Source organism: Tachysurus vachellii, chromosome 6 (genome assembly GCF_030014155.1).
Source record: "Tachysurus vachellii isolate PV-2020 chromosome 6, HZAU_Pvac_v1, whole genome shotgun sequence".
NCBI lineage: Eukaryota > Metazoa > Chordata > Actinopteri > Siluriformes > Bagridae > Tachysurus > Tachysurus vachellii.
Window position 1 is genome coordinate 18,264,551 of NC_083465.1, and position 20,457 is coordinate 18,285,007.

At 37.7% G+C, this 20,457-nt stretch overlaps 2 protein-coding genes across 2 annotated transcripts; both read right to left on the bottom strand.

Annotated features, from left to right (window-relative positions):
- Positions 1 to 36: 36 nt before the first annotated feature.
- Positions 37 to 11,609, bottom strand: dusp13a (dual specificity phosphatase 13a). Its single transcript, XM_060871507.1, has 8 exons — positions 11,474 to 11,609; positions 10,809 to 10,937; positions 10,238 to 10,455; positions 9,901 to 10,114; positions 2,574 to 2,700; positions 1,160 to 1,356; positions 730 to 953; positions 37 to 400 (listed from the first exon to the last, which is right to left on the bottom strand). Coding segments are annotated over exons 1-8 (1,341 nt in total). The 5' UTR covers positions 11,476 to 11,609; the 3' UTR covers positions 37 to 170.
- A 2,648-nt stretch (positions 11,610 to 14,257) lies between these two features.
- On the bottom strand, positions 14,258 to 19,700 carry zgc:153981 (dual specificity protein phosphatase family protein). The gene is made up of 3 exons (XM_060871416.1): positions 19,425 to 19,700; positions 18,562 to 18,779; positions 14,258 to 16,819 (listed from the first exon to the last, which is right to left on the bottom strand). Exons 1-3 carry the CDS (start codon positions 19,547 to 19,549, stop codon positions 16,608 to 16,610), a joined length of 555 nt encoding a protein of 184 aa, XP_060727399.1. The 5' UTR covers positions 19,550 to 19,700; the 3' UTR covers positions 14,258 to 16,607.
- Positions 19,701 to 20,457: the final 757 nt, after the last annotated feature.

The window sequence follows — 20,457 nt, forward strand, 5'->3', positions numbered from 1 at the left end:
TTCAAACTTTTTTAAATGAGCTTTTTGATTCTAAATATGTAATTAGGCAAAAAAAAAAAAAAAAAAAACCCTGAGGTATGTGACTGGCAAAAATAGCCTGTTACTAAGCTCTGTGCTTAAATCCATTTGGCACAAGATTATGTGCCACATGATGAATCTAGATGCTCGTCTCAGGCTATGTTGTCTGGATTTTCAGTTTGTTTCTTGTGCCTTTGTTCTTGTAGCTGAACATCTAGGTGTCGGAGTTGCTTTAGAAATCCTCTGTTGGGTAAAATGCATCGGTGCTTCTTTACAAGCTCAATTGCATCAACAACAGTCATATTCTTGTAGATCATTAAGTAAGCCAAAAATAAAGTTGCTGATCGACTTCGTCCCATGACGCAGTGTACAAGCAGTTTACCTGAAACAAGAAACGAATTAGCGTGAGGTTTCTGCTCATTTGTTTGATTTATGAGTGACTGCAGGTTTTTGGCTGATTTGCAGTTTAACTAGATTGCTCTGGGGTAAATACATAAATATACATGAAATAGTACATTCAGGGAGTTAAACGCATGTTACAGCCAAGATAAACCTACAAAAGGTCATAACTAATTATAGTGTAATAAAAGCAGTTTTTGTCCTTTAGCCAGCTCACGAAGATGTCTTGTTTGAAGTGTGTGTTTATATAAGGAAGGGAGAGAAGCTTTTATCTAAATATATTCATCATAGCTCTTCTGTCTCTTTACTCACTGTCTGGTTTGCTGAGTGCATGGTCAATAAATTGAGCTGCCGAGTAGAAAAACTGTGTTAGGTTGAAAGTTGGAATGTCTTCTGCCTCCACTCCGTAGTAAAAGATGTTCATGTTGTGGTAGTAATCTGGACCTGTAGCAACGTTGTTCCATTTTCCCTCAGCTGCATTGAGGATGTGCGTTATCCCCATGTTCTCCAAGTTGTGGCGCTCTAGTGCTGTCTTTCTGTGAAATATTATTACCATTTGTCTAATATTATTAAGCAGTAAATTAGTGAAAATTAAGGTTCATGAGCATTTATCAAATTATACATGCTCTGTCAAATGGAGATTAATAAGACTGAAGAAGTCTTAGGAACCATCCCAAGTGTTCAAAATTTCATTAAGCAGAAAATAATAAAACAACTCTACTCTTTTAGTCATTATGCTTACTCATCACCGATGTAGACTCTGGGCCAGACCTCGTTGACGTGGGTGTAAGCTGCTCCTGTTCCTTGCCAGAAGAGTTTCTGCAGCTCAAACAGCTCTGGGGTGATGTACTCGCTGTCTGGGTCACACTGTGCTGGCTTTTGTGTGTTTTTGATTTGGCTCGGTTTTGAACTGTTAGACTTCATTATCTTTTTAAAACACCGTGTTCATCAGCAGGAAGTTGGAATTATTGGCTTTAGGAAGAAGTAAAGAGATGTTAAGCAGGTGCTCAAATATCAGAATTGGTTGTTTTTTATAAAGCAAGGAATTCAAGTAGTCTGTACAAGTACAGCGTTTATCTCCACTAACAAAGAAGTTGTGGTGCATCCGGATCCTGTCCTGGGAGCCCTGAGGGTCAGGAGGGAATACAAGAAGAATGGGACGCTAGTCTGTTGCAGGGCAGTATGCATATACACTCGTTAACATTTGGGGTCAAGATAACAGCCAATCCTGCATGTTATAGGTAGGTGGGAGGAAACAACTGTGAAGTACAGACAAACCTGATCTGGGTGGGAGTCAACCCTAACCCCCAGTAGCAGTGTTTCAAGCTTAACATGTATCTACATTGGGCTTAGCACTTGCATAAAAATTACAGAAATATTTTATAAAGCAATACTGGAGGGCTTATGTAACACATGTAAGGCCCCTTGAGGTAAATGAAGTATCTTGCCCTATAATTACAGGTCAACGTTTTGATTAATTATTTTTCTTTAAATCCTACTTTAGGATGACCATTAACAGGATTATGCACCACTATTCCAGTCCACCATATTTTTCAAAACCCATATAACAGACAAAGGAACGATTGCTCTCAAAGTAATGTGGTAGTAAAATTTACAGCACTGATGTGAAACGCTGCACTTTCAACTTCTTTCTCAGTGTCATGAATGTGCTGATAATAAAAACAAACTAATAACTTGCAAAATACACACAAAAACACGCAGCGGTGTCTTGTGGCCAGAGATTTTAGGGACATTAATGTTGACATTAATAAGAGCCTCAAACCATAAGGCTGTCACACTGGACTTCTGCTATAGGTTCCTGTCTTGTGAACTGTTAGGAATTTAGCATTAGGCGGTAAGAAATGGACAATGCACATTTCCTAGCAGCTCATTTTGAACAGGTTTAGACATTCAAGAGAATATCATTAGGGTTTGTACGTTTTCAGCAAAGTTTCCAAATGTATCTCAAATCCCAAACAAAATACTTGAAACCAGCCCAGAGAATTTGGGCATCAGGAAATGGAGATATTACTTCTTTTGTTTCTTCACATCCTTTGAAAGGGTAAAATGTATTTAATATTTGTTTCTGATATAGAGGCATAATTCACACATTAATTCTCCTTTCCCTCGTTCAGTCCTCTCTATAACTCTCTCACGTGGGCCTCCAGCTTGATCAGAGTGAGATCTGAGGAAGCTGGAAGCCAAGTCAACACCTTCAACTCGGTCATGTTCCTCAAACCGTTCCTGAACCATTTTTGCAGTGTGGCAGGAAGCGTTTTCTTGCTGAAAGGACCATTAGGAATTATTTACCAGTGTGCACACATGCATGTGCACAGACTCATTGTCTGCTCATACTGACACTGACATTTTATGAAATTTTATTACATTTTGCTCAGATTTTTTTATGATATAACTACGATATAAGATATTTGTAGCCAGTGAATATTTTGTACCCCTCATTTAACTGTTGTGTCCATTCCTTCTACTCCACTAAAAATAGCACAAGCATAGAGCAGAAAACAGTTTGCTCATTTGGATGTCTATCATTCGAGGGTAGCTCGGTTTACTTTCTATCTCAGAAGTCTTTAAAGAATTCTTAAACATTTTTTTAGAAAGTATTTATCCAATTCTTATTACTGTTATAAAAGCACATTCAAATATATTGTTCAGTCCTGACAACAAAACAGTGGGTTTCCTTCAGGTTCTTTGGTTTTATCCCACCTCCATGAAACATGTTGTACAGGTTAAGTTTATCTGCCCCTACTGTAGGTGTGAATGATGTGTGGAAAAAATGTGTGGTATCTGATCCAGGATGTGTCTCTGCCTTTCACCCAGTATTCCCAGGATAGACTCTGGATCCACTGTGACCTTGAGCAGTGTGAAGAGGATATTGAAGATTAAAAAACTAATGAATCATTTGTATGGATGCTAGTTACCACATGTTGTCTATTTGCTAATTTGTCCCTGAAAATACTCAGTTACTTTCAACAGTTCATCGTTATAGAGCGGCACGCAGACACTGTCAGCTGAGGAACCTTGAAATGACAGTGTTGCTTGAGGAAAGTTAACACATTTGGATTCAGAAGTGAACAAAAAAATTATTAATCTTTCAAACATAATCTTTCAGACATGAAATCATGCTACTATAGATCAAACCTTTGTATTAATTACATATTTTGTTGCACCTTCAGATATTTCAGTTCATAGATTTCTACACACACTCCTAGTCTGGTAACAGTCAATAACATTTGACACTAACTGCTGTTATGAATCCACACTTGATCCTCTCTTAATCCGGAAATGGTAAATCAATATACATTCATATTTAAGTGCTTACCGTCAACACAATCTGTCTGATGTTTACTCCGAGCACACGCTGCACATGTCTGGTCTGTTCATAACACACTCCAGACCACAAATTATATTTTTAGGCCATTGATCTACGAGCTTTGCTCTTAACATCATGCAGGAGGGGTTGATGGTGTGTGTGTGTATGTGCACAGATCCTCTGCCCCAGTAGCTAAAATAGTTCTAGCACACGAGTACAAAGAGTGCATTTTATTTTGCCTGCTGTTTGAGCCTGTGACTGACTTAGTCCTCTATTTATAACACAAATCACTTTACTCTGTTGGTATTTTGACATATATATCTATCTAAGCCAAGGAAAACTGGGGCCAGTGCAAAAAAATAAAACCCTCAACAAAGTTCAGCAGTTGTTCTGTCACTAAGGCATGATGTCATGTTGATAATATAACTGAATTTGTAGATGTCAGAAGTTCAGAAACAATTTGCTCATGCTGACTGCAGCGTTTGTAGAGGATCAGTAGTCTCTCGATGATAAGATTCTATATTTGGAAATGACTGAGGCTGCAGACTGCATTAAAGTGCACTAAACATTAGGAATGGCTTCTTTATGCCATGAAGGCTGCTATGCCGTGTACTGCACAGATTTGTGGCTTGTAATACACCTGTTTTGAGACCACACTGGTGCTCAGAAGCTCGTTGGCTGTTTAGTGTCTCGCATTCTGTGCAAATCAGGTAGGTCTCTGTTGGTTTCTTTAATGAAAAACCTCTCTGACCACACAGCAGGTGCTGCAGGTTTTGCATAAACTTGCATAAATTCATTTATAACTACATTGCCTTGCATATGTATTTCCCTCGTGAAGTCTTCCACATTTTCTAGTGTTACTACATTAAACTGAAATGGACTTCACTGCTTCTCTTTTTTTTACCCAGATTTAATGGTGCACCACAGACTTTAAATTTAAAGTTTGATATATATTTTTATAGCCAAATTCTGATTGATATTTCAGTCCCCATCCAGTTCCCATAGCTCATTGGCATTTACACATTATAATGAGATCATGAGCAAATAAATAATCTCTATTCAACTAATTATGTGGCTACTAATATCAACTACTTGACCCAGAACGAATGTAAGGGTTTCACAGTAACAGGTGTGGATGCTTGTGTAAAACATTTAAACATTTGGAAACTTCTGTTTTTTTTTGTGTGAATTATTTTGTACATATAATAACATACAAATGAAACATATAATTTTTCAATAATCACCAGTATAGACAGTTTTGTGTAGATTCATGACTCCTAATTAAGTCCACTTCAGTTCCAGGTTGTAACTCTTCAAAATACTGAAAAGTTCAAGGTGGGTGAATTCTTATGAAACACAGTGTGTATGCTAGTATTTACCGCTCATAATGACTAGAGGAAATGATTCTGCATGAAAGACCAAGAGATTATTACTTCAAACCCCAGGACTGCCAGAGAGCCACTTTTGGGCCTTTAAATAAAAACTTTAGGTGCTTAAGATCAGTGTGTGGATTTGTTCTGCTTTACTTGTTAAACACTTTGGATGAAAGCGTTTGCAAATGAATCAATATAAATGAACAGTGTCAGTGTCATGCACGATTAGAGGATCTGGCTGTGTGGCAAGTATTGTCCTTTCTCCTCTTCAATATACAATTATATTTGCAGAGCTTACCCACCTGAATAAACCTACCTGATGTTAATATTGTCTGTATCGCAGTCATTGATTCATTTCCTCCCTTTGCTTCTACCTGCTTGTCAAGTTAATTGTGAGAATAATAGTTATGTGACTGATTTGGATCTGCGTCTGTCGATTCCATAGCAATTCCCATCATTTTTTCTTTTTAGGATTTGAGGAAAAAAGTCATCTCTGAGGCCTAGAGAAACAAATTCTGAAGACTTCTCTACATGGGAAGTAATAAAGTACAAGTTTGTTGTTTATACGTCTGTATCTTTACTCAAGTTTTTTTTTTTCCAGCTAATAATTTAGACTTTTACATATTACACTTCAAAACTAAATGCTCTATAATCATGTTTTTTTTAAAGCATCACCATGAAGAGAGCTGGTTCGTATTCCTAACTATGCCAAACTTTAACCCGTGACAGCAAGAATGACTGTTGGTGTAATCTATCTGCTCTGTGCACTTTCTGTCTATCAATGCAGTGTATACGAAGACAGCTAGCTATTTGCATTCAGCTAGTGTGGCTAGTTATGAACATGCTAGCTAGCCTTAGGTTGTTAGTAATGGTGTTGTTAGCCATAGCTACTGTTTTTCCACATTCCTTGGTTTATGTGCTAAGTGGTAGTCATTCAGCATCTGTAATTAAAATCGTTGTGTGATTTGAGGCGGACATTTTTTTACGCTTTTGTAGTACTTTAAAAAAGGAATAGTTTCTTTTTCTGTTTTACCTCAAATGAAGGATTTTAATCTGCACTTCAACGTCCTTTACCAAAGTATTTATTTAGATTAGTAATTACACATGATTAAAACCCTTTGACTGCCTCTGCTGTTAACTCCAATAAAAACAATATCTGTATGTGTTATTGTAGGTGTTAATGTTTTGTTCACCCAAAGTATATATATAAAAGGCTTTGTATTTCAAATCCATTGAGCCAGATCATGTTTTTGGCTTATGACAGATCAAATCAGAGTCATGGAGATGGAAAATCTGCTAAAAGGTCAGGGAGTGTGTCTGCAGTCCCACAGGAGACGCCTCAGCCTGGGCTCGATTCCACTAGCCAATTATTCCCTCCTCACACTACCGCCTGTGCCCTCCTACAGGCAGCTGTCCTTCCTGGGGCCCACTGACTAAAAGAGTCCAATTTGACAAAAATAGGAAATCTCAGCAGAGCAAGGTTTGTAATTTAATCCAAAAATGTGATTTTTTTTTTGTTTTTTTTTTTTTTTTTTTTTTTTTGTACCAGACTTTAACGGAGTGTCTGTAATGCGAGCTTGGCCGCCACAAATGGGATGGTAATTGCTTTTCGCTTCCCAGATATGTGAAAAGGACACATGAATCATCTTTCGAGAGAGAGTGTTCAGAGCCATCAGCACTGTGTGTGTGTTTTTTTCTCGCTCACATCCTCACTCGCTGCCATCACTCACCTTGACAGGGGAGTCATTAAATTGGTCATGTTGGATTCCTTTTATTGTTTTGTCAGGTTCACTTATGCCTTCAACCTTGAAATTTCTTTCTATTTTTTTTTTTACTCCCCACCAAATAATATAACTGTGCTGCTTGGGTTGTGAGATCCAGTCTTAATTTTCATAAATCTAAAATCATATCATTACAGACAAATAGCGTTTAGCACTGAAGTTCTATCATCATGCTTTATGCGCTTTTTAAAATAAAATGTAAGAGCGTGAGGTTGGTGGTGAATGTGTGGAGATAATGTACGTGCTATGAGATGGGAAGGTGTTATTCATAGTCTGCACCTGAGATAACAGCCTAGAGGAGATGTTATTAATAGCCAGCTGCTCTCCAGAATGTGTATTGCGGCCACAGCAGCCCCCACAGCGTACAGAGGAGTTGAGTCATTCTTTACACCAACTGTGAGTTGTGATCCAAAGTTTTCCATAAAGCTGAAAATTAATTTGTCAAGTCTATTGAACTATCAGTCAGTAGTTATAATTATTGTTTTCAATTAGCTCCCTTGTTGTTGTTTTTTTTTCAAACCTCTTCCAGAAAGCTTGGCAGAATGCTCTGTACTTTTTCGACAGTGATGTAACGGGTGAGGCGCTAAGACATCATGAGGAAAGATGACAGCAAGTTGGCCTATATATATGACAGGAAAAATATATTGAGAATGAGCTCATGTTCTTTTACACATACCAAAATAGCTTATTGCTCAATCACACTGTCTTACTCGGCTGTCTAATCACGATAGATTTAGAGGCATGTTGAAAGTCACATATGTCAGACTTTCCAGTTTGTTTAATGACAGCTTTGGCTGCTGGAGTGGAAATACTTTGGATGAGCCAGCAATTACCCAGCCTAAAGAGACATGATGTGTAAGATCCCATCAGCTGAATTAACAGAGTGTGTGATCTTCAGTTCACAGTCGGTGCCTTTATCAGACACAGTGTACAGTAATTACAGATTATTTTTTTTTTAGTTCTAGTTGTGCTTTATTGTTTCTCACACTGAAATAAAGTTCAAATACATTTGTTCATTCTTGAGTTAACCCTTTATCCTAATCAGGGTTATGGTGGATCTGGAGCTTATCCCAGGAATGATGAGCACAAGGCTGGACCACACCTTGAATTGGATGCCGGTCCAGTGTATTTCTAGTGTGGTATATATACACACACACACACACACACACACACACACACACACACATTCACACCTAGGGCCAATTCAGCATATCCAATACATCCAATATAAAATGTTTTTTGGAGGTGGGAGGAAACCCACACAGACATGACATAGGGAGATCACTCAGAACTATGCAGAGACATTAATCCAGGCTCAGGATCAAATCGGGGAACGTGGAGCTCTAAAACAGAAATACTACCTGCTGTGCTGCCAGCTGAAAAGCAGTTAACCCTTATTCCCAGTTTCCCCAAATCATTATCATTCATGAACATGGATAACTCTCCATGCCAGCCCTGCACACAGAGGAGGATGGTGTGGGACAAAGATCATGCTTTCTGAATTCGCCGTTTGTTTGGGTTAAGATTTTTAATTAACTATTTCACACCACTACAAGAAGTTATTAAATTTGCAAAGGTTGTGCATTTCGAAGGTCAGTGCTCAAAGGGAGGCTTCAGGAAGGATTAAATGTGCCAATAAATCTGAAATGTACTACTTTTGCACTCCTCAAGTAAACTTCAGTACAAGTATACGTCTCCTTTTTTGATCGTGAAAGACCACTGACTGCATATGTTATACATTTTCATGAGTCTGAAGATGACTGTATTTACTGTATTTATTTTCATATGGTCATGTCAAACCAGTTTCCTGCTTCTCTCAGCTTGTAATGGCTGTGTGTTTATTTGTCTATGAATATGTCTGCGGGAGTTCTGTGGTGCTTTCCTGGACAGTCCTAACGCTCAGATGTGTTTGTTTGCACAGGGTTGGATGAACACTAAAACACTGTGTGATAGGCCATAATTCAGTCATCCCCTCCACCCTCACTGTGCCAAACATGACTGACAGGCCTGGAAGGCAGGCTGTTTGTCCACAGCAGACACCACAAGTCAGATATAGATGCTGTCTCATACTGCGTCTGGCGTGTAGAGCTTCAGAAACAGATCTTAACTGTGAAACTGAAAACCACATATTGAAATGGTGTGTGAGTGTGTGTGTGTCTGTGTGTGCCTGTGTGTGTGTCTGTGTCTGTGTGTGTGTCTGTGTGTGTGCCTGTGTGTGTGTGTGTGTGTGTGTGTGTGTGTGTGTGTGTGTGTTTCATTAGACTGGGTTTACAATGTAATTAACTTTGAAATTCTGCTGCAGTAGTCTGTGTGCATTCATAAGAAACTATATACATATTATTGGTATAACAGACTTGTTTATTTATTTATTTTACAATAAAACACATTCTACTCTTCTTCGACAGGTGTTACTATCAAAGTGAACGGTGAGTGCATACTATCTATTTTATTAATGCAGTCATTCAGAAAGCAAGCTTTACTTTTTTTTTTTTTACCCAGTACATGGCTAAAATCAGTGGATCAAATCGTATTGTTTTGTGTGGAACCTATAAACATATTAGACCATATGATACCCATTAGAGAGTCTCTGCAGGGGATCAGGACTTCAAGACATCCAGCCATGCATGTTTCTCCTGTTCCACCTTCATACGATAAAAAGCAGGCCACAACCATCTCATTTCACAAGAGTTTAAAAAAAAACAACACATGCTCATAGGCTCCTTTTGGAACAAGTTCAAAGCATGTGCCATCTGGAAGGAATTAAAACAAACCTGCCATTTATTTTGCAACCCTGCAGTCTGTGGAAGTTAATAACTATTTATGGGCAAAGGCTTCAATTGTCCCTCCTATATCCACTTTGCTACCGTCATGAAAGGAATATTGCTAAATGCCTAAATGAGTTGTTGCCATGGATCAAAACATCAGGCCCAAAAGCTTGAGGGTACATACTTTTGGAATAGACTTTGTCACATTGTTGAATTGTGAACTTTGTATTTATAGCTTGAAAGCTTCAAGCTTCCTCTTCCTTTCGCGCACGAGGCTCATGTCGAGGTGACGGAGTTGATTGAGAAAGCCAGGGTTGGGGCAAATATCTCTGTGTTGGCGAACAACTCGTGCTGCCTCCTTTAAGGTCAACTGCTCACAGATCATAAGAAAGGCCAAGACGAGTGTGGCCGAGCGGCTGACTCCCATCAAGCAATGCACAAACACTTTCCCTGAAACGGAAAGAGTAGTAAACAAAACGCTTTATCTATGGTGTGAAATGGTGTGAAATGGTGATGTGACGCTTGATTTGGAAATTAATTTTTATGTTATCAATTTTATTCAGCTTAACTTACCTTTATTGGACAAGGCGGCATGTATAAATCTCGCTGTTGGGTAGAAGAAAACACTCATGATGAAATCTGTGGAATCGTCGGCCACCACCTCATAATAATCTACAGCCATGTCTCTGTAGAAGCGAGGTCCAGTGTTTACATGAGGGGGGCCGCTGGCTGCATTGACTATGTGGGTGATCCCCATGCTGTACAGCATTGACTTGTCACGGGCTGCAACTCTGCAGGCAAAATACAAACCTATTTTCCAGTGGGACAGATTTGGAATGGTCAGTAATTACACTGACTTTACTAGGAGAAGCAAAGGAGCACACTGCAACACCACATTTACTTTTACTATACCTCTTGACTCAAACGTTTTATACTGATGCTTTGGTCCTATTCATTTTTCAACATCTTAAGAAGGAGTGAACTGGGAGCTAATCTTCTACAAGTCTGTGCAAACATGTCTGTAAAAGCAGCTGACTCATAGCCCTATGTGACACTAAACACACATGTATTCAGCTGTGTGCTCAGCAGCCTGTTGCTCCACGAATTTGCCTTATGAATGGTCGGCCTGCTGCCTGGTACGTACTCATTGCCAATGTACACATTGGGCCACACTTGGTTGACATGTCCAGTGGGGTGCCTGTCAGCCAACAGGAAGTCCTGCAGTTCAGCAACGGATGGGGTTTCATAGGCGCAGAGCTCCTTAAGAGACAACCTAGTATAAAAATATACACTGATTTATATTTCCACTTGGGCTTTTAAGGTTTTAGTGTATTGATGTTAATAGATGCAAAGATTCATTGAGCATGTGTACTAGAGGTGTTGGTTAAATATACGGTGATAAAGTTGTGTGTTTTTGGTTTATTGCACCTTATGTCACCATGAGTTATTTCCTAAGTAACATGACAAACTACATTCCCCAGTTTGGCCTGCTGTCTACCTGCTAACATTCTGGATTTCTGCACTAAGGCACATTTACATTCAACTAACATTTTCAGACTGGTTAAGCCAACCTGAGGCCAAGACTTGTGAAACATGGCTGTTACAAAGAGGCTGAGTGTTTGGTGACACTCAATTCTCAACAGCTTCAAAGTAAATTGCACTCAAGATTCATTAAATGTGTTCATATTCGGATTGCATGTACGGAGAGGAAAATGTGGATGCAAAAAAAAAAAACTTGTGTGTTTCACGCAGCTTGGCCTCTTTAAAAGTTTTCTGGAGCTGAAAAATTCTCAACCTGATTGAACTTACATTTTTCAGCTTTAGTCTCTTTTCTCTTCTCTCAGGTCGTCAGCTCTTTTCTCCTTGGTCAGGGACGTCGTCGACAGCCAGTCCGCAGATATGCCTCTGGAGGCAGCTTCCTTTTTTAAATGGTGGATAATTATAAACCTCCCTGGCAACAAAAGCCCCTTGCAGTTCTTAGCGGGCAGCCTGGTTTGATTTTAGAAACCTTGTAAGCACTCTTTCTCTTTCGGCCTTTATTCAGTGATGTTAGTGTTAGCATGTAAAACTCGGTGAGTGTGTCTGGGATCATGAATATGTGCAGAATATACACAGTCAAACTTGTCTTGCTGCCAAAATGTCTGCCTGAAGGCTGGTTGTGCTTAAGCTTTATGGGAGTTTTTGTGTGGACCTTTTAGGCCATACATTAGTATATTATACGCATTTATTTATCCTTGTGTTCTTGCAGGGTTTCCCAGATTAAGCAGTTGGGATAAATAGTTCTCATTAACAGCTGTGTTTTTCACCTGCTGTTAGCACGAGCAGCTTTGTCTGCCAGTGCAGGAGGCTTGAAGGTCTGCAGTAATTACAACTTTATGAAGTCAATAAAAGGGAATTAACAGCCTGGGTGTGAAAGCCACACCAACCTGTTTCTGTTCAGGATCTGCTTGGATTGTAACACAATATGTTAAACAGTCAATATGATAATTGTACTATCTTTTTATTTATTTATAATATTTGTGGCATTGTAATGTTTAGCAGCTTTGTGAATATACACGTTATATCCAAGCAGTAATTATCCATAAACCCATAGGAAGTATTTATGGGTCACTTATCTTAATGGCTGGTACTATTGATGTGTATCTATTATTGCACCGTGACACTCAGGAAATAGGATTCTTCAACAGCAGAGGGCAGCAAAGCAACTTATTAAATAGTAAATTATTATTACATTTATAATTAAAGGGTGTCCTGGTGCAGCAGGGAGCATCGTGGTCTCCAGGGTCACTAGTTTAATCCTGAGCTCCAGGTATTCAAACCAAGGCATATAATCCTGTCTCATGTCCAGTGTTCACTTATAGGCTTGGCTTCAGATCTAAGATCCAGATCTGTGACACTGTGAACTGTATAAAGGGGTTAATGAAGATAAATAATTTATTTGTAATGTAATGTTATTTATAACTTTTTTTTGTGTCTCTATGTTTTAATGTAAAAATTCAATAAAATAATGTAGTAATGTAGAAACTGTAAAATTACAATATTCAAATATTTGCTTTTTCTGGGTCAAAAAAAGAAAAAATGAATTTCATTTAACCAAATGAAAACCAAAATATTTGAATGCTGATATGTTTAATTTTTCTACATTAAAAGGTGGATGTATACTGAGATAAAAGAACAAGCAGCAATAAACTCATTTTTATATTTGTAATTAAAAAAGCAGAAAATACATACAGCCAGCTATAATGAGATTAACGCCATGATTAGAGCCCTTTTGGTGTACTCTTCTCCTCTGTAGGTGGTACAGGGAAGAAACCTTGGCCTAGGATACAGTGAGCTGATGCCTCAGTGCACTTACTGTCTGCTCCTCACTCCCTGACTTCTCAGACTCTACTCTGATTTGCAGCATTCAAAGAATGCTAGGGAACTAATCAGGAAGTGAAGTCGGATGTTCCCTAAAGGAGATGTGTATCTAATGACTGGTGTGTCTGGCTTCTTGGCTTGTGTCATCTGATTCTATTAAATATTACCCCATCACACTCCAGAAGCATGGAGTGAAACACACACCTGCTGCTTCTGAATGCTGTTAGTTTGCATTTAGTTTTAACAGAATATTTAATTCTGAAACACATTAAATGTGTTAATATTGATATAATGTGCTAAACAATATTGCTGATAATTTGTTAGTACTATATATTTGCTAGTCATGAGAGAATCTGTGGTTGGGTTGCTCTAACATGCTAGTGCAGTTACAGTGGCATTTTAATGGGAGAAAAGAATTATCACTGATCTCAGACATAATGGATAAAGGTCATCTTTCACTATTAGCTAGTAAAAAATGAAAGATGTTGTATGAAAGACATATTAATGAAATTCAGTTTAGAAATAGTGCAGACTTCACCAGTCACCACTGCAGAGACATAGCCTGGCTAGCTAGCGTTCTATGAGATGATGAGCATGATGACATTGACAGTGTTATTAGCATAAAAGTTGAAGCTTTTTGTGAAGCTCTTAGCCAAAGTGAAAACAGTTCACAGGAATCTTAATGAAAGACATTAAAATAATAATAATAATAATAATAATAATAATAATAATAATAATAATAATAATAATAAAACACTGAATCAAATATTGATTCTAAATATTCATATGCAAGTCTCTCAGAGTGGCTTTTTCCTTTACATACTAAGTATATGAAATTTTACTCAAGGATCCAATCAATACTTTTTAAACATTTTACATAAGCTGACTGTTGTTTTTTGTTTTTTTTTTTACTACGCTAAGCTGTATTTTCCTGCCAAGGTCATATTTGACGAGTACGGTACAACTATAAACTTGACAAAAAACACTTTTTGTGACTGAACACACTAACAGATCCTGAAAGATTTACTTACAAGGCTGGAAGAAGAACCAAAAGACATCAGGCACTTACATGCCCTTCATTTGCCTTCTGCTTATTATAAAAGATATTTGACTCACATCTGGTTTATAGTGAAGCGCCGCCCTCTGCTGAAGATAGACAGTAATACAAGGAGCAGTGGTTGCGACAGTGATCATTTTAATGTGGAATATGCACAGGAGTTATGCAGTGTCAGAGATGCCAAGATATATTTTACTCATTATGGATAAATGATTTGTAACTGAAAAGCTGAAAACTGCATTTACTAACACACATTTGCACCAAACAGCATCTTCAGAGAGAATATTTAATGAGATATCCAAAACGTTAATGATAAAGAAACTAAAAATAAATACATTGCATCATTGGATATTATATTGCACAAAAACCAGAAAGCCGAATCTCTCTGGCATTTAAACTCACAACTACTCCACTGTAAGTACTTCATGGTGCTGAAAATCCCACTTAACTGAGTGTTCATTTCTGCTTCGTATTGTGACAGCCGCCTGTGGATTAGAGTCCTCAGGGGAACAGATTATAAAAGCCCATTAGGAGACATATTTCTCCTGAGGATTACTGCAGGCCTGGTGATGGACTCCAGAATGGAGTCACTGTCTCCAACAGGAAGAACTAATTTCATTATCAAGCCTGTTTGAGGCCACTGTTTCTTACAAGGATCATTTCGCAAACAGCATGAATCCAACAGGATATGAGTGCCTGTGTTAAATATATTACAGTTTATCTTCCACCTTGATGTTGACTCTAATAGCCTATTAATGTGCTTCCATTATGAAAGAAAATATTACATTACAGTCAGGAAAACAGGGATGTGAATAATCTCATGCTTAATCATAACAACAAAGCCATCTGAATCATATTCCTTACAGAATTGCTTTATTTTACAAACGATATTTCAGTCTCAGATTGTGTAAGCAACCTTTTGTCCCTTGGTTTGTACAACAGTAGAAATGTGACTCCTTTTGAAAGAGAGCAGAGAGAAATATGTTACTTTATTCAAATCAACTACTGTAACTCTTTAAAAGCATTAATCAAAATTTCATTCATCCCTCCATCACTATCTGTCACATATCAGTACAAAATACTGATCTTACAAATGGGTTCACAAACATTTTTGCAACTGTTAACTGACACAGATTCAATGGTCTGTCATCAATTATTGGTTAAACACATTATTTAAAGAATGAATTTAATTGCCTTGAAGTACAAATAAAAACATTGCAAATTAGTTTCAGGATTAAAATAAATTACAACGATAATGGATGATAATGTTTTTTTCCCTCAACAATGTGTATTTCTTACGCAAGTCTCAAGAACAGGGATCTTCAGTGTGGCTCCAACTAACCACAAACATTCTACCTGCCTAATCTTGATCTTGGTCCACAAATTACTACTTTGAGGAATTTATTTGGCTCAAATGAAAGCCTGGAGAAAGACTGAGTACTGCTGCTTTATTCTGAATCCCTAATATGAGTAATGACAAATAAATAGAGGATAATTATACAACCACAATGTATAAGTCCTTAACAATGTGCAATGAAATATAACCTATATAATAGCTTTATTTTCTCATACTCCTTCACCACAGCATGTCTCTAATAAGTTAGAGTCTTTTGTATGATTGAATAAATTCTAGCTGCTTGATTAAAGACAGCAAGGTGGCAATTTATCTCCTCCTCACAGCTCCAAGCTCCTAAGTTTGATCCTTAGCTTGGATTACAGTTTCTATTCATGTTCTCTTGCATCCATGTGTGCTTCTTCTGGGTTTCTACCAAAACCACACTGACAGGTGAGTTGCTGTTTCTAAATTTCCCCTACTTGTGAATGTGTGTGTGTGTAGGCTCTGTAGTGGACTGGCCTCCTATCCTGGGTGATTTCCTGTCTCCTTTCCAGTATTCCCAGAGCAGACTCTGAATCCATCTCAGCCCAAGATAAAAGCAGTAACTAAAGATACTTCAAACATGTCCTCACCAGGAAGCAGACTTCCTTCCACAGTTTAGTGCTTTAACATGGGAGCTGTAGTCATAACATCCCAGAGTATTGCCAGCCAGCCTGAAAGCACCCTTCTTTTGACATTTTTTCTCTTAGCGGGTTTAAGGATTAGGAGGCAGAGAGGCTTGTGATCCAAGTATTACAAGGACACACAGGTCATTACTCCATTATATCTGTTCTGCTAGAAATGGAACTGCCGTTAAGAATAAGGCCTGATAGTCTTCTGGAAGTGGTAAAATCTGTACATTGGCGTATAGTGAAATATCCAGATTCTTTCTTATATCCACGTGTATTTGTTACCTTCTTATTACTTACAGGAATATTTTCTTCCATAATGAAATATGAAAATCAAGGACATGGGAAATACATATAAAACGTATGCAAGTATGCATATATACATACTGTAGAAGTATGTGTGCATATACACATTTAGAAGTTTTTAAATGTAATCATCCCATTTTTACACAAAGTAGGTGATATTGTTTTTACTAAAGAACTATTGAAAAAACAAACACACTATCTGACAGTGATGGGCGGTCAGAGAATTGGACACATCATTCTTTTTCTCTGTAGTTGTGTGTCGAGCTCAAGTAGGAGACCCAGAAAGTTCCTGTTAGGATAAATCGGTCTCCTTTGGATGACTTGTTGGACGGCAGCATGGAGAGATAGATGCTGACGTAACATTAAGTAGGACAGGACTAAAGTAGATGAGCGACTCACCCCCATAATGCAATGCACAAGCACTTTTCCTGTGGGTAAAATAAACACAATGCAATGTAGTAAACAGGCAAACATGAAAAGTGTTTTGAAAACCATAATCTTAAATGTGTTTCTATCTGTATAATTAAAAGAGGAACAAGTTACATGTACAATGTTCACTTACACTCTATATCACTCTAGTGGTACCCCAGAGAAATGCTACTGTAGAGGAATATAATTGAATGCTATAAAAAACGCTGGGTTATTTTTAAAGCTTAGTTGCTGGATTCATTTTGTTGGGGCAGGTAGTTGGGTCAATGTGATCCAAATTGGGTTGATAGTGAGAAACTGGGGACGTGGGGAACAGCACACTTCTTCAAGATTATTTTTGGGGAATTTTTCATGGTGTTAATCAAAACAGAGACGAGAAATGTAAGTTTTCCGTTCACCATTAAGTTACTTTATAATTTTGTTGCACTTTTCCAAAATATATTTCCTTAGAAATTATTGGCAAACTTTTTAAATATGTAGTTTGGCTTAGCAGCAGGTTTTTGCCTGCTGACAAAAAGTGCTAACATTATTTGAGAGGATTGATGAATTAATTTGGCTTCCAGTAATAAATAACATGAACTTTTCCCCAAGGACATGTTAACAATTATGTTCAATTCATAATGTATTATATTTATGGTTCATTCATCTTCTACCGCTTATCTGAACTACCTCGGGTCACGGGGAGCCTGTGCCTATCTCAGGCGTCATTGGGCATCAAGGCAGGATACACCCTGGACGGAGTGCCAACCCATCGCAGGGCACACACACACTCTCATTCACTCACGCAACCACACACTAGGGACAATTTTCCAGAGATGCCAATCAACCTACCCTGCATGTCTTTGGACCGGGGGAGGAAACCGGAGTACCCAGAGGAAACCCCCGAGGCACGGGGAGAACATGCAAACTCCACACACACAAGGTGGAGGCGGGAATCGAACCCCGACCCTGGAGGTGTGAGGCAAACGTGCTAACCACTAAGCCACCGTGCCCCCCTATATTTATGGTTATGTATATTTATTTATGACATTAAGTCTCCTCATTTTGGGTTATTCCGTCCTGTGTAAAAATGACAATCCCACAGTTTGGTTTAAATAATCAACATGGTTACTAAAAAATCCATGCATGGATAAGTCTATGTTGTACCCAGATCTGGGATTGCAAATTAACCCCCATTGGATTATTTAAAAAATCTCATAAAGATCACTATACATTTTTGCATTTACATTGTTTCTACCTTGGTGAACAAAAATCCATAGTGGGGTCCAAATGTCTGGGGCATCTAGTGGAAATGCTTCAATTTTGAATTATTTTCTAATTTAATGCAACACACACACACACACACACACACACACAGAGATATATATAGCTTTAATGACAGTGTGTACTTCAGCTAACATGGACTCCACAAGTTTGTGCAATACACTGTGATCCATTTTAGATCGTACAGAGGTGATATGCCCGTGTCATCTGAACACCTGCTTTAGTAGTAGAGATCAGACATGAGATAATCTGACCTTGTATAAGTACAAATCAGCTAAACATTTATCTTATGAAGAAAAATAATCCCAGATTTTCATTTTTACATTTTGGAACCTAGTGCATGTCCAAGACCTGTCAAGTACAACAGGGCTATTCCAAGACAATAAATCAAAACAAATCAAAACACTTTTTGGTGCTTAGGAAAACAGCAGATGTATGTGTTTAACAGGAAAATTTCGAGAGTGGAAAGACTTCATACCGTTTTTCTTCTTGAGAGCTTTGTGTATAAAGTCAGATGCTGACCGGAAGTGCACGCTGATGTCAAACCTTCCCGAGTCTTCTGCTGGTATACCGTGATATACAAACTCAGTACCGTAGTAACTCTCATCTCCTATGCTGCCCTGTTTGGCATGAGCCGCGTTCAGGATGTGGGTGATGCCCATCTTCCTTAAAGCACTTTTGTTTTGAGCGATTGCCCTTGAAAAAGAGAACACCAAGCTACATTGATCTCAGATTTCAGTTGATTGCTGTTTTGCACAATACTTTACAATACCTCATGTAACTGCTGCTATAATACTAATGTGTTTATTCCAGTATTTCTGCACACGCAATATTGTTTGACCATACAATATTTACACTGGTCAGTGCTGTTTCTGATTATTGTCTTGTGTAGTGTATTTTGTGTGATGTCTTGTATTTTGTGTCCTGCACGGTCTTTCTGTCTTTCTGTCTTGTCTTGCACTGTTTCCAGGTTGCACAGATGCACTTTATGTATCTAGGACTAACTTACTAAGTCCTTATAGCTCTATTTTTGTTTTATGTAGCACCATGGTCCTGGAGAAACTTTGTTTCATTTCACTCCGTACTGCAACAGCTATATATGGTTGAAAGGACAATAAAAGCTTCTTAACTTGACTTGACTTACCCAGTGCACTACTCATCAGAACTGTACATATAAGTACCAAATAAATAACAAAAGTCCTTCAGCATAATGTTTTTGTGTCAATTCAATCAAAGTGGTGTGTGGTTAAGTATCTTATAGCCAAACACATTAACGTTAGCTGTAACAGTAATTGGATAGATTGGTATATAAAGGATTTATTATTATTATATAACACTTACACATTCCCGATGTACAAGTTCGGCCAGACTTCATCGACAGTGGACAGGTCACATTTGCATCCGTCCAGAATATTCTCCAATGCTTTGATTTCAGCTAGTCCCTGTTTATGTTTCTGGGACGTCATCTCTATTGCTGGTTGGATTACAGTGTAAAAGCTCTATCACTACACCGCAGGCGTTAGAACTGTGAGCTCGAGCGGCGCGTGCTGTAACAGTGTGACGCGCGCGAGCAGGTGCAGCTCACCGTCGTTCTGTCATCCGATATGTCATGTGTTATATATAATCATCCACAGAGCAGAACAAGTCTGTCAAAGAAATAGCAGAGGAACTGTTTACTCATCACCACTGCTGATTTCCCCATCGCCCTCTCCTGGTGCTCTCAGTCTAACAATATGTTCAGTCTAACGTCAGAACAATAAAGTTATTATAGCCTTAATTATATAAAGTTATTATAACCTTAATTATATACAGTTATTATAGCCTTAATTATATAAAGTTATTATAACCTTAATTATATACAGTTATTATAGCCTTAATTATATATAGTTATTATAGCCTTAATTATATAAAGTTATTATAGCCTTAATTATATATAGTTATTATAGCCTAAATTATATATAGTTATTATAGTCTCAATTATATACAGTTATTATAGCCTTAATTATATACAGTTATTATAGCCTTAATTATATAAAGTTATTATAACCTTAATTATATATAGTTATTATAGCCTTAATTATATACAGTTATTATAGCCTTAATTATATAAAGTTATTATAGCCTTAATTATATATAGTTACTATAGCCTAAATTATATATAGTTATTATAGCCTAAATTATATATAGTTATTATAGTCTTAATTATATACAGTTATTATAGCCTTAATTATATACTGTATAGTTATTATAGCCTTAATTATATATATTTATTATAGCTGCACAAAGCTGCAGTTAGACACCCATTTGACTCATAGAAGAGAAACAACGAAACAAACAAAAAAAAAAAATCACACAGCAAAGAATGTATATTAGG

What these genes read in the sequence shown, in the direction of transcription:
- dusp13a (XM_060871507.1), bottom strand. An exon ending in TGATCAAGCTGGAGGCCCAC is followed by an intron (nt 1,357 to 2,573) that starts GTGAGAGAGTTA and finishes TGATGAACACGG; the next exon opens with TGTTTTAAAAAGATAATGAA. An exon ending in AGAGTCTACATCGGTGATGA is followed by an intron (nt 954 to 1,159) that starts GTAAGCATAATG and finishes AATATTTCACAG; the next exon opens with AAAGACAGCACTAGAGCGCC.
- zgc:153981 (XM_060871416.1), bottom strand. Translation starts at nt 19,549, where the DNA reads ATGACGTCCCAGAAACATAAACAGGGACTAGCTGAAATCAAAGCATTG. An exon ending in AACTTGTACATCGGGAATGT is followed by an intron (nt 18,780 to 19,424) that starts GTAAGTGTTATA and finishes CTCTTTTTCAAG; the next exon opens with GGCAATCGCTCAAAACAAAA. An exon ending in AGCTCTCAAGAAGAAAAACG is followed by an intron (nt 16,820 to 18,561) that starts GTATGAAGTCTT and finishes TTTTACCCACAG; the next exon opens with GAAAAGTGCTTGTGCATTGC.